The sequence below is a fragment of the Nicotiana tabacum genome, chromosome 19 (assembly GCF_000715075.1).
Source record: "Nicotiana tabacum cultivar K326 chromosome 19, ASM71507v2, whole genome shotgun sequence".
Classification (NCBI taxonomy): domain Eukaryota; kingdom Viridiplantae; phylum Streptophyta; class Magnoliopsida; order Solanales; family Solanaceae; genus Nicotiana; species Nicotiana tabacum.
The window spans coordinates 72,217,324-72,230,349 of NC_134098.1; the positions used below are offsets into that span (position 1 = coordinate 72,217,324).

Sequence of the window (13,026 nt, forward strand, 5' to 3'; positions counted from 1 at the left end):
AGACTCTGGTCCACAAAAAAATGATTTTAAATAGGCGTTTGAACATAAAAATTATAATTTTTGAAAAAGTAGTATTTGAAATTTGAAATTATGTTTGGACATGCATTTCTCTTGAAAAAATATTGCAATTTTGTGAGTGGAGAAAAATAATTATGAAAAAGTGGTCGAAACGACCTTTTGATTTTTGAAAATGAGTCAGCTAAATTCCATCAAACTCCTCAATCAATATCAACAAGATGTCGTGACCGCTTAGGCTTAGTTTACTTTGGTTTGTTCAAACAATGGGAACCCAACAAAATAAGCAGCGTTTATTCAAACAATGGGAACCCAAGATTTCCCTGTTTAGTAGTACGAAAGTAGTTCTACTATTAAGATGTTTAATATTAATAAGAAATATTCAGTGTTGTAGCTGTAGAACAGAATGTTGTTCGCCTTTACTTTGACTTTCTGAGAAGGACTTAAGTAGCTAAGTTTCCAAAGGTGAACACCCGTCCTTTATAGTATAGTCGTAAAGGATTTCTCAGAAAAGTCAGGAAGAAGGCATTCGAAAGGCCGACCACTATCTCATAGGCATTCTGGTGGTAAAATCGACGACTACGCATTTTTGAAAAATTTACAAAATTTTATGTACAAATATATTTTTAATTTTATTTTTTTGATTTTGTTTTTATGGAGAAACGGGGCCTAATAGTTTGAAGTTTCAAACGATTTGAAGGATGGAAATGTAATACTCCTCAGATCCATAGAAATTAATTTTAAGGTTTTTGCACACCCACTAAAAAATAGTTAGTAACTTTAATGAAAGAAAGTTATTTGACTAAATTACCCTCTATATGTTCTCAACATTAATTAAGAACTCTGGTCCATAATAAGTAATTTTTTGGCTCTTTTCTTATGGTCCAAAATAAGTGATTTTTTCAGATTTCAATAATGAATTAATTATTTTTTTCCTACATTGCCCTTGGAGTAAATAGTGTTGGAGTATGTGTTATGAGTGTTTATGTGAAGAGATATTAAAGGTTAATATGGTCAATTTCATTGTTAATTAATGTTAAAAGATGAATTTCTTAATTTGTGTGAAAACAGCCAAAAAATTACTTATTGTGCACCGGAGGGAGTAATTTAAGAATTTATTCAAATCATTTACTCCCTCCGGTCCACAATAAGTGACCAATTTGTCTTGGGCACACCCATTAAGAAAATATATAATTCTAGACAAAAATAGATAGTGTGACTAAACTATTCTTAATTAAATATTACAGCATAATTAATGTGAGGAGTAAAAGACTTTTTAGGGTTACGTACATAAGGGTAATTTTGAAAAAATAAATTAATTTTTTTCTTGATTATATAAATGGACACTTATTTTGGATCAAAATAAAAAGGCAAATTGGACACTTATTGTGGACCGGAAGGAGTGATAAACAATGGTGAATTTGGAAAAAGAACATTCCTTCTTGATTTTTTAGAAAGTTACATATTTTGGACAAAAACTTGAAGGGTAGAAAATTAATTATTAAATAACTCCTCAACTCATATTGTCACCGATTAGACACCTCAAATAGGTATAGGTACGTCTAAAAGGTAGTAGCCGGATTTAAATGGAGAGGAGGTGGTGGTATGCATATTCTGGACATATGTTAGATGTCTAATTAGTAATAACTTCAATTTAATTCAGGGGAAGCATCACTAGATCCGCCATATAATTTGCCAAATCTAATTCAGGGGAAGCATCACTAGATCCGCCATTGCACATAAATACAAGTATCTTTTTACTTTTATTTTAATGTGCATATAAAATAAGGTGGTGTAAGAAAAGAAAATATAGCAATTTATGTAAAAGTTTTCTAACAGCTATCGAAAGAATAGGAAATAAGAAAGGTGAATTCTAACACCGTAAAGATTAGTCAAGTCAAATTATATAAAGTTTCACTATATTTAATCAATACACCCTTAAACTAACAATGTTTAAATTGAAATTGGATTTATCTGGAAAGAGAATACTGTTTCTCTTAAAAGCTCGCAAATTCGTGCCATATATAGTTCCTGACCAGTATGGAATATTCACCAAAACTATAAAATCGACGAATTAGTAAAGTACTAATTTAAGTAAGGTTTCAAATCATAGTGATGCAAATGCGATCTCACTCATTATTCTGTTTATAGAAAGAATAAATAAAAGATGAAAAATATCAATAAACTTTTTAAAGAACTTCTAAAAAAGGAAATAAAACATTAATAGAATTCTAACACCACAAGAAAAGCTCGATATAGGAAGAAAAAATAAAGAAGACCATACAGAAATAACTTAAAACCGGTTGAAAAAACTTCCATATTAGTAGGATTCCAATTTCCAACACCAGTAAAGAAAAAAGAAAAAAAGAAAAAGAAGGCAAGAAGAATTCTAACATAGTATTATATTTACCCCATTCTTTCTCACGCAAAATGTTTACCCTAGATCCCTATTCCTTGTTATTTCTAATTACTTCTTCCGTTCTATTTATGTAGTTAATTTTAATTTTTAAGTATGATAGTTAAATTAATTAATATTAGTGTGAACCATAAGTATTCAAGAATTACATAAAAATACTAAAAGTCATAATACTAATTAAAAATGAAATGTATTATGAATTAATAATATCATCAACTCTCTAAATAGTAATAATAAAGCCAAAATTGTGCATACATGTAACTGAATAAATACTACTAATACAACTTTTTCCATAAAAATATAAATATGTACTAGTACTTGTTATATAAAAAGACCCCAATAAATTATGGAAAAAATGGAAAGTGGGGCCCAGAAGGAATAGCCAATAAAAGAAAACGCACACTAAATGTGGCAAGCAAATGGGGAAGAGAGAGAGTCATGCAAAGCATAGAATTGGCCATGCAGCGTTTGCCGTTTCCAGAGTCTCTTGCCATTTGGGGGACTTCTCTCACGTCTCTCTATCTTCCCTTCTTCTTTCTCTTTTTAGCAACTCTCTTTCCTCCCCCTTTTCTCTTTTTTAGCACAAAACCCCTCTTCCTAATTTCTTTCCTCTTCTCTCTATCTATAATCACATAAAAATTCCTCTCCAAAAAAAGAACACCTGTGTGTGAGGGAAGAATTGAAGAGTTCTGTTTTGGGCTTTTAATTTGAGGGGAATTAAGAAAGATGGGGAGAGGAAAGATAGACATAAAATTGATAGAGAATGTAAATAATAGACAAGTGACATTCTCAAAGAGGAGGGCTGGCTTGTTGAAGAAAGCCAATGAGCTTTCTGTTCTTTGTGATGCGGAAGTTGCTGTTATTATTTTCTCCAGTACTGGCAAGCTTTTTGAGTTTGCTAGTACTAGGTATGTTTTTTCATCTCTTCTTTGAAATCTAGCTATCTGAAATTTTTGGGGGGGCTTTAATTTAGTTGCATGTATGTAATGAGATTTGATTTTAATTTTGGGTTGTGTTTTTTTTTTTCTTCTTTTTATGGTTTGCATGTGTGGCTGTTGTTTCTTGTTTTTATCGTAGTAATGAATTTCTGATTATGTTGACTTCACTTTAGATTTGTTTACTTTTATTGTGTAGAATAATGTAGTAGTAGAAAGATATTAGTTTTTTTTCTTCAGTTTAAGCCTTGTTGGGCAGATTTATCAGGTTACTTGGTGTGGTTTCTTTATCTTTGTGTATGCTAACATTGACCAAAAATATAGCCAGACACTGGGTTTCATGAATTTCCCATGTCTAGTGTTTTAGGTTGTGTTGATACTTCCTAGAAATTATTCTAGTATTTTAAGTTCACATAGAAAGAATTTGATTATTGGTTGGAGCACATTTTTCACCATTGTGTATTTCTTGCAAAATTTCCTATTCTCTGCAATAAATTAGAATTGTTTCTTGTAATAATGCTAGTGATACCTTTTCATTGACAATCACTTGATAAATTTCTTCTTCCTTTTTCCTATTCCTGATTTTTTGATTGATCCTCTAGGGTGCAATGCTGCTCAGGATAAGATAAGATTACCATGTAGGTAGGCCTATGCAATTTTGCATACTCTGTTTTCTTCTCAATTTGAAGGTAGTTGGTTAATTTCTAAATGTTATGTGTAAACAGAATCATCCCTGCATCCTATGAAGAAAGCTGTTAAAACTCTCTCCTCTCATCGATTTCTGATGTTGATGTTACCTTTACCATTTTCTGTTTGACTTTAAGAGGCAATTTGAACAAGTTCTATTGAACTTGAAGTTTCTTATCTTACTTTCATGTACCATACCACAGTGGTCTGGTGCAGTAATCTCGATGCAGAATGTCTATTATCTGGTTGTCAACATCCTAGCCCTTGTGAATTAGGGGATATTGATTTGGAAAATTCTCTCTCTTTTGTGTTGCTCCCCACTTGTGGGAATACTCTGGGTATGTTATTGTTGTTGTTGTTCTTGTTCTTTTGTGTTGCTCGCATTGCAAAGAAAAGTGAAAATATTTGCGTCCGGAGAAAGTTCCTTTGAATATGGCTTTCTCGCATTACAGAAGATGTGACTTTGATTAATTGCGATCGCTTATCCATAATTTGGTACACTAATTTTTGTCAACATGCAGCATGAAACAGACTCTTTCGAGATACAACAGATGTGTAGCCTCAACAGAGATTTCTGCCATAGAAAGGAAGTCAGAGGTAGAAGATCTTCACCTGTTTAGTTATGATTGTGGCGCTATACAAATATGTATAACGCACTGTCCTCTGATTCAATATGCTGAGTTTTGTTACTCTTCATTCGATATGAAAATCTGTAACTTTTCTTAAAAGCAAATTAATAAAAACTCTTGCCAATAAGAGTGTTTTCGCTATTATTTGTTTTATGTTCTTGGTGTAATCATGCTTTTTGACAAATTGCGCAGTACCAGAGAGTTCTCTTCTAGGGGGATGGTGAAAGGTGGCTGGGTTTTCTGCAACTTCTAGTAGGAAGTGTTAAAAAAAAACACATTTTGGAATTCTTATCTGTTTTCTCTTTTGATAGTACCAAACAACAACAACAGACCCAGTATAATCCCACCACAAAGTGGAGTCCGGGGAAGGTAGTGTGTACGCAGATCTTACACCTACCTTGTGAAGATGGAGAGGTTGTTTCCGGTAGACCCTTACTTCATACTATCTCTTTTGATAGTATGAAGAAGAAACATTTCTCGGAGTGCATGGGTTTTCAGATTTGTTGTTCATATTCTAAGGCTACATACTTTTCTCTATTTTCTCCAATAATATTCATGCTTTTTGTGTTAAGAGGATCATGGGCATCCTTAGTAGGATTTTTTGTGTAATAATCTCTTATTTGTCTTCACTTCAGTATTAACTATCCGGGGAGGTTTTCTGCCCCCTTCTCCCCGTGCTCAAAGAATGGAATTTTGGCAATGCACTCTAAACTTTTGCTTACCATTGTTGATACTATGTGGACTCCTCTTTGGTCAATTGGTGGACCCTAGCATGTCCCATATTTTGTTGTTTAGTTGTGTCTCAGTGTAATTTTTTAAGATTTCTCTTTCTGCTTAGACTTCTTGTTTGCAATTGAAAAGATGTCACACAGACTTTGTTTTGGGCTTCTTTCTGGTGTCTGAGCACTATCAATAAGATTAAAATCTGGAGTTCAACTCGTCAAATATAGACAGCACCTATTTATTGGTCAGATCAGCAGTTAATTCTGGCTGGAATGCATCAATAAAAGTTACAATATACTGATCATAGAGATAAATAAGTTATGAATCACTATTAGAGAGAATGACACTTTTTTGTTTTGTTTTGTTTTTCCAATGCAAATACTTGAGCTGGAGACTGGAATCAGGTAGTTCTGTATGTTTACCTTACGGAACTCGAAATATATGAACTTCAGTTTTCTGGTTTTCATCTTTATAAGATGTCTCGGGAAATTACACATAATTGAAGGACAAGATGCAATAAAGCGCAACTTGAAGTAGGTCAAGGAGCTGTAGTGGTAGAGATTCAGAATATTCATCTTCGTTCTGGAAAACTTTTCATTGTTAACAATTTCATTGTGATATCTGATAGTAAGTAGATTCCTTTTTTTTCTTTTGGGTGAAGTCTTCTCTTCATAAAGGCCGATACTTGTGTTTAATGACATGTGTATTGAATTAGTTTGAACCTGAGTGGTCTTTGCTCTGACAGAAAGGAGTAAATTTGTAATCACTTGAATGTTCAGTATCCAAACAGGCTCACCACAGCCTTCCTCTCTTCATGAAATGGTAACATTTCTTCAAAAAGCTTTATTTTAATTAATAATCGGGAGATGAAGCTAAATGATTTTACAACATCAAAATTTGTGGAGTTCTTGCATTACCGGACAGGCATGTGTGGTAACTCATTTTATCCAGGTTATAAGTTATATCTTGATTTCTGATCTGTGTTGATACATTTTTTGATAAAAATGATTGTTTTTACTCTTCAAAGTAGTCTATACACACTGACATGCACAAATAGATGCTTCTATTTGTTTGTACCATGGTGGAGGGTTGGGTGTGGTGATAGTGTGTATACTTAATCGTGTTTAAACAGTCCCTTATCTATTGATATGGTCCTATCAGTAGAGGTTTCTGAATTTGTTCGCTTTTGCTTTTTTCTTGAACAAGGACAACCAGCAGCCACAGCCACAGGCGCAGCTGCAGACACACGTGCAGAAGCAGGAACAGAAAGAGGTGGAGAGTCTTAAAGACGAACTCTCAAAGCTCAAGATAAAACAGCTGTATGGCTCTTTTAATTATGCAAATCATTGTTTAAAGATATTTAGTACTTGAACATGGTTTAAGTTTATATATGTGATTGACTGTTATTTCAGGCGGTTGTTAGGCAAGGACCTTAATGGTTTGGGTTTGAATGAACTACGGCTGCTTGAACATCAACTAAATGAAGGACTATTAGCCATAAAGGACAGAAAGGTGTGAAGTTTGCTTTGATTATTCAGTTATTAGTGCCACAAGATGTAGTCAGCTTTTCCCAGAATATATCTATTTTGTTGAATCTTGAAATCTGAGCCATAATATTCGACATTCTAGGAAGAATTGCTGATACAGCAACTAGAGAATTCAAGGAGGCAGGTAAACCGCATCATACAGTTGAAATATTTATATTTTTTATTCCAGCAAGAAAAGATTAGAAGTACAGGATGAGCTTTTCTCATGTTCTGCTCATGTTTCTTTTTGGATGATGCCTATCCAGGAGGAGAGGGCTGTGTTGGAGAGTGAAACCTTACGCAGACAGGCAAGACAAGCTTTAGTTTTTGTTTCTATTGCTTTACAGTCTATAACTCCCCCCTTTAGGTTTCACGTGGTTACTTTCTGATACAATTGCTTTTGGCTTCTCACGAGCTGCAGGTAGAAGAGCTTCGAGGGTTATTTCCTCTAAGTGCAAGTTTACCTCCACCTTATCTCGAATACCATCCATTGGAAAAGAAGTATCCAATTATAAAAGAGGGCGAGGAGAGTCTGGACTCGGACACAGCATGTGAAGATGGAGTAGATGACGAAGATTCCAATACAACCTTGCAATTGGGGTATTATATCTTTCTTTTTTTTTTGGAGTTTATTTTCTTGCTTCTTACATACATGTTTGGTGGCTAAATACATCACATGCGTTGTCACACCTAAAAGGTCCCAGTTAAAAGCATGGTAACTAAATTTTGCAGGCGTCCTATTAACGAAATTGATGGTAGTTTGTATAAACTTTCTTGCTGTGCATTTGATATTGATGGTCCTTTTTATTATGTGTACCTTAGGCTTCCAACAATTGGTCGAAAGCGGAAGAAACCTGAGCAGGAATCTCCTTCAAGCAATTCAGAGAATCAAGTCGGCTCAAAGTGACTAATGTTTTTCGGGATTCAGTCCCCTCCTTTGATAGTAGGCACATGTCAGGTCAAATGATATTGAACCAGTTTTCATGTTAAAAACAGGTTCATCTAAACCTGTGATTTTGTCAATGACTTAATGATCCCTTATATGGCTTGAGCAAGATGAATATGCTGGTTAAATTTTGATTTTGGACAAATGCCTTTTGACAGGGCGTTTAAGATGGAGAATAGAAGAGTTCAGTTCTCCATTTTTACTGATTTTTGGTGTCTGGACCCATTCACATCTCCCTCATGCTATTTGTTTCTTGAGTTAATGGAATGGATGTTCTTGGTCATACCTTTATCAGTCTTCTTCTCGAGTATATTTTCTCTAAGTGTTGCCTTTTCTTCACTGTTTAGCTCTTCACTAGAGATGAAATGTAAAATTCCCTTTCATTTTGCAACCTTTGTGTTTTCCATCAAGGGATTCTAGACCCTAATGGGATACACACAAACAACTTCACCCACCAAACAAGTAGAAATATTTACCTAAGGAGTGTAGTGGGATGAATGGGGACTCTGTTCATCCATAACGAGGTCTCGGGGTAGAAAATTGGGAATGAAAAAACTCCTAATTTAAAGGGAAAAAGACAGAGAAAGCCAAGCACTTGTAAAGCATTAATTGACAAATTATATAGTTTACATATATTACATTAATAATCTATTCACAACCACTTTATACATGCACAAATTTACCAAAGAATCTACTTGCTATTTCTATTTTCTGGTGTGCTGAAGGCTATCGAGGAATTTACTCCTTTCACCTAGAACTTCTGTGAAGAGATCATTGGTTTTCTTCCCAATGGTCTGCAGCAATTCTTCAAAATCCTCCAATCTTCTTCTCAGTTCAATTGCAACTTCACCATTTGCCACTGCTGCTCTCAAACTAGTTACCACTTCATTTATCTCTTTCACCTCTTTTGACACACCAGTATTTTCTGCGATTTCCTTGGCTAATACAGAATCCCAGCCTTTGATCAAAGAATCATCAAACAAACCAGCTGATATCCTCAATTCCATGTAGGGTTTAACATCACTGCATATTACAGATAACAAAACCCCGAAAACCCACAAAGAAATGCTCCTCAAAATCCACAAGCATCGATGAATGATCAAATCTTTTCCTGAGCAAGAACTCTCTTCATTCTCTGTTATCTTCCCTTCAACTTTAAATTCCTTGCCAAGATCATGAGGCTGAATCTCTTTCAAATGTTCTAAAGCCGATGAATTAGAACCTTTTTTCATTTGGCTCAATCCATGAGAGATGCAAAGCTTAGCATGACTCAAATGGGAAACACCAGAAGTCACAGAATTCAGCAGCTCTAGCAAATTCAAGGTATAATCCAAGTACTCCTCAACTTGTGATTTTCCCCATCTGTTTATTGGGTGGTCTATTTCAACCACAAGCTTTGCAAAAGCTCTATGAATCATTGGAATTGCTTCAAGGCACTTCTGAATCCAGGCCATGGACAAGAACTGGAATTCTGGTTCTGTCCCGAGTTCTGGAATTGGCAAGACTTTGTTCAAGATTTTCGATACATCGGATCGAAAAACTTGCAAAGTAGAAGCCAACAGGGCTTCTGAATTGTGATGTTGATTCTCCAGCCTGTTGGGATGTTTCAGAAAATGGCTAATCTTTTCAACCAAGAGTACCATGTCAAAAAAGAACAATGAAAGGGAGGTTCTTTTTCTTTTGAAAGAAAAAGGGGAAAGGGGGTGGTTGGGGTTGGTTGGCTTTTTGATTGTTTGATTTTTGGTCAGTATTTTGGTTCATTATATAGTATATAGGTGTGTAAGGTTCTGCAAAACGTGGGCACAAGTTGACAAGTTGTCTTTGCTTTCAGGTGAGCCATGAAACAGCAGAATAGCAAATTTCCGCGGCTATTGTGGGAGCTGTTTGCTAGTGTTCAAGTAAAACGAGTAGGAAAATGCAAAATATAAGAGCACAATATTCACGCTTTAAAAAATAAAAAGTCTATACTCGTTTCAAATTATGCAAATAAGATTCTTGTTCTCTTTATCAGTCAATAGATTTAGTGACAACAGTTTATTATGTACTCTTACAATTTGAAGTTCTTAACCTTAGAGGATTTACAAAGAGCAACATTGGCGTAACTAGTAAAGTTGCTGTTATGTGACCAGGAGGTCACGGGTTCAAGCCGTGGAAACAGCTTCTTGCAGAAATATATGGTAAGGCTGCGTACAATAGACCCTTGTGGTCCGGCCCTTCTCTGGACCCTAAACCCTGCATATAGCGGGAGTTTAGTGCACCAGGCTGTCCTAACTTAGAAGATTTATCTAGTGATAGTATAAGTGTTATGCGAGCTTAATTTTGCCGGGTCTAGTCGAAACAATTTATTGCAAAAGTCAAGGCGTAAATATGTTTTTGTTTTTGTTTAAAGTAAATTACTTTAATAAAATTCTTTTGGGGTAATCATGAATAACTGAGTGAAATAAAACAGAGAAGCATTTGCAAAATCAGCGGCACAGCCACGCTGGAAAGCAGAAGAAAAAGCGGTCAAACGGTATTATCCGTGTAACATGTTGGTTGTCATTACACACGCCTCTAGGAAGTAGTTTTCTTCTTGTCTACGCTATCTTTGTATATTAAAAATATAATTTGGTGAGCTAATAGATAACTATTGCTATTCATTATATGAAGAATTTTATAATACTAAGACAGATTATATAAATTATTGGAGAAATGAATTAAGAATAGGTCATTGTAGATAGTGCTAAAGACTTCATTTCCTTCCTTCAATTTACATGTTTATCTTTAATTTAACTTGTTTCGTTATACCAGAGTCCAGACCAGCCGCTACCGTCGAGTAGCAGAAATATTTATAAAATGTGAAAACAAATTAAAAGAAAAAAGAGTACAAGAAACTTAATACATTTATCAAAATGATAGACTTTAGTGTTGCTTCGTCCTTCTACTTTCAGAATTGTAGGTAAATATGTGTGATTTCATTTTTAAAAAATAGATACAGAGAAGAAGATTGCTCCAATGAACATCATAAAAGAGCTTATTCAACAATGAACTATTCCTGGAATAATATGAATTCGAGAATAAGACATCTTAGGTAGTCAAAGCTTAATTTCCTTCCTCCAATTATATACTCCAACACATAACCTAGACAAGAATTCAAGAATAAGACGTTTTAGGTAGTCTATATTTGCTTATATTTATGTTATATTTAAAAAATATTGTTACTGTATCGTAATTCTATGTTCCTTTTGGTCCACTTTAAGTAATTATTTTTTATTTTTTTCGTACATACTAAGGAATCTATCTTTTAACATTAATTAACAATGCAATTGACCATATTAACCTTAATTTGTTCATTGAAAATACAACAAATACTCCTAGATTCCTTACTCCAAAGACAACTTTGAAAAAAAATTAATTCTTTCTTGATATTTAAAAAAATTAAATATTGAAAACCACAAAAATGACCAAAAAAATCAATTAAATTGGATAGGACGGAGTATAAGATACAGTAGTAATATCTTGTTGATATATGAGTAATAAAGAATGTTCTTTCTCTTCGAGGTTGCATCAATTGATTTCCTTTTTGAGTATTTCTATTAATCATTAACAGAGAATCAATTTGGAGTTCTGTAGTTTAGATGTTTTAGCCTAAGACAAATTCCTCGGGAATATGCCGGATGTTGTTTGACTAGTTTCTAACTGTTTGAATTTGGGCCTTTAACTGCAGTATATGGGCCAATATTTTTAGCTTATCCTGGGCTGGTTTCCCCCGGCTTAGGCCTTCAGGATTGTGGAATTTAAGGGAATTATTTGGGAGGTTTTTACATGGCAGGTCTTTTTAAAGTAACTATTGGCATAAAAAACACGAATTTCAGTTTATTTTACTTTTATAGCATATTCTAATAAATACCTATATCTGATTTCAATTCAATCTAAAAGTAAAGAATTTTTGAATATGCCAACACTGATGATGTCAATATTTATTCAGTCACTTCTGATCCTTTCTTCGCCGATTCTTTTGGTAGGAAAGAGAGTTATTTTTAGGCACCCAATACAGACATCACACAACAGAAGCAAGGCGTTGGACTTCTTGTATAACATTGTTACTTTATACATTATTAATCATGATTATACCGTATATATATATACCAGAATTACGAGCTAAGAAAAAAAAGGAAGGGAGACCTAAAGAGTAAAATTGGGAAGAATTACTCTTGATCAGAATCTCTAGAACTCAATTGGAGTATGAGTGTTAGTGAAAGAAGAAAAAGAAAGAATAAACTTTATTGATCTTATTCCAAAATAGATGCTTACAATCACAGAGATCCATCTCTATATACCTATACAATTGGAGGGAAAAGAAGTTATAACTAACTAACTGAAAGTGTCGCGTGCAGTCCACCCTCCTCTAACTAACTCTAACGACCTATTGAATTCTATTCTAAAATTAAAATTCTGAATTAGATGATAAGCTACTAGGATCGTAACAATACCATTCTCTTCAATAATCCCTGTCCTCAAGGATTGAAATGAGGGAACTTCAGCTTAAAAGACTGTAGATCCTCCCAAGTGCTATCCTCTGGTGGGGCATTCAACCATTTCACCAAAACTTGAGCGATGGCCTCGCCATGTTTCTTGGCCAACCTCCTGTCCACAATGGCTTCAGGTTCTAATAGAACATGACCAGATTCAGAGTGCATCACAGGTAATGTCACTGAAGTAGCGTGATTACCCAGTTTCTTCTTAAGCAATGGGATGTGGAAGGTGGGATGAATCTTATAATGAGGTGGTAAATCCAAGGTGTAAGCAACAAAACCAACCCTGGCCAGTATTTTGAATGGTCTAAAAAACTTGGCCGATAGCTTCTGATAGGCATGATCCTTTAGGGAAAGTTGCCTGTATGGTTGTAGCTTTATGAAAACCCAATCCCCACATTGTAAGTTCTTTCAGTTATTCCCTTGTCTACCTGCATCTTCATCCTATGTTGGGCCCTTTCTAGATGATTATTCAGAGCCTTCAAGGTAGCTTCCGCAGCCTGCAAACTCCTATCGACCACTTCTAGCTGAGAGTCAAAAGGCATGTAAGGTAGGAGTGGTGGTGGATTTTGCCCATAAACTGCTTCATAGGGAGTCATGTTGGTAGCTGAGTGAAAAGTGGTGTTATACCACCA

General features: G+C 34.6%; 2 protein-coding genes across 3 annotated transcripts; one reads left to right on the plus strand and one right to left on the minus strand.

Annotated features, from left to right (window-relative positions):
• Positions 1 to 2,897: 2,897 nt before the first annotated feature.
• Positions 2,898 to 9,191, plus strand: LOC107797072 (agamous-like MADS-box protein AGL15). Of its 2 annotated transcripts, XM_016619927.2 has the most exons (9): positions 2,898 to 3,339; positions 3,969 to 4,008; positions 4,575 to 4,650; positions 6,612 to 6,724; positions 6,818 to 6,917; positions 7,035 to 7,076; positions 7,198 to 7,239; positions 7,353 to 7,531; positions 7,754 to 9,191. In XM_016619927.2, exons 1-9 carry the CDS (start codon positions 3,255 to 3,257, stop codon positions 7,836 to 7,838), a joined length of 762 nt encoding a protein of 253 aa, XP_016475413.1. In that variant the 5' UTR covers positions 2,898 to 3,254; the 3' UTR covers positions 7,839 to 9,191. The 2 variants fall into 2 exon arrangements, with proteins under 2 accessions (XP_016475413.1, XP_016475412.1); XM_016619926.2 differs by lacking the exon at positions 3,969 to 4,008 and having other exon boundaries at positions 2,901 to 3,339.
• LOC142173544 (protein BPS1, chloroplastic-like) lies at positions 8,582 to 9,520 on the minus strand. The gene has a single exon (XM_075239157.1). The coding sequence runs from the start codon at positions 9,518 to 9,520 to the stop codon at positions 8,582 to 8,584; it is 939 nt and encodes a 312-aa protein (XP_075095258.1).
• Between the last annotated feature and the right edge of the window lie 3,506 nt (positions 9,521 to 13,026).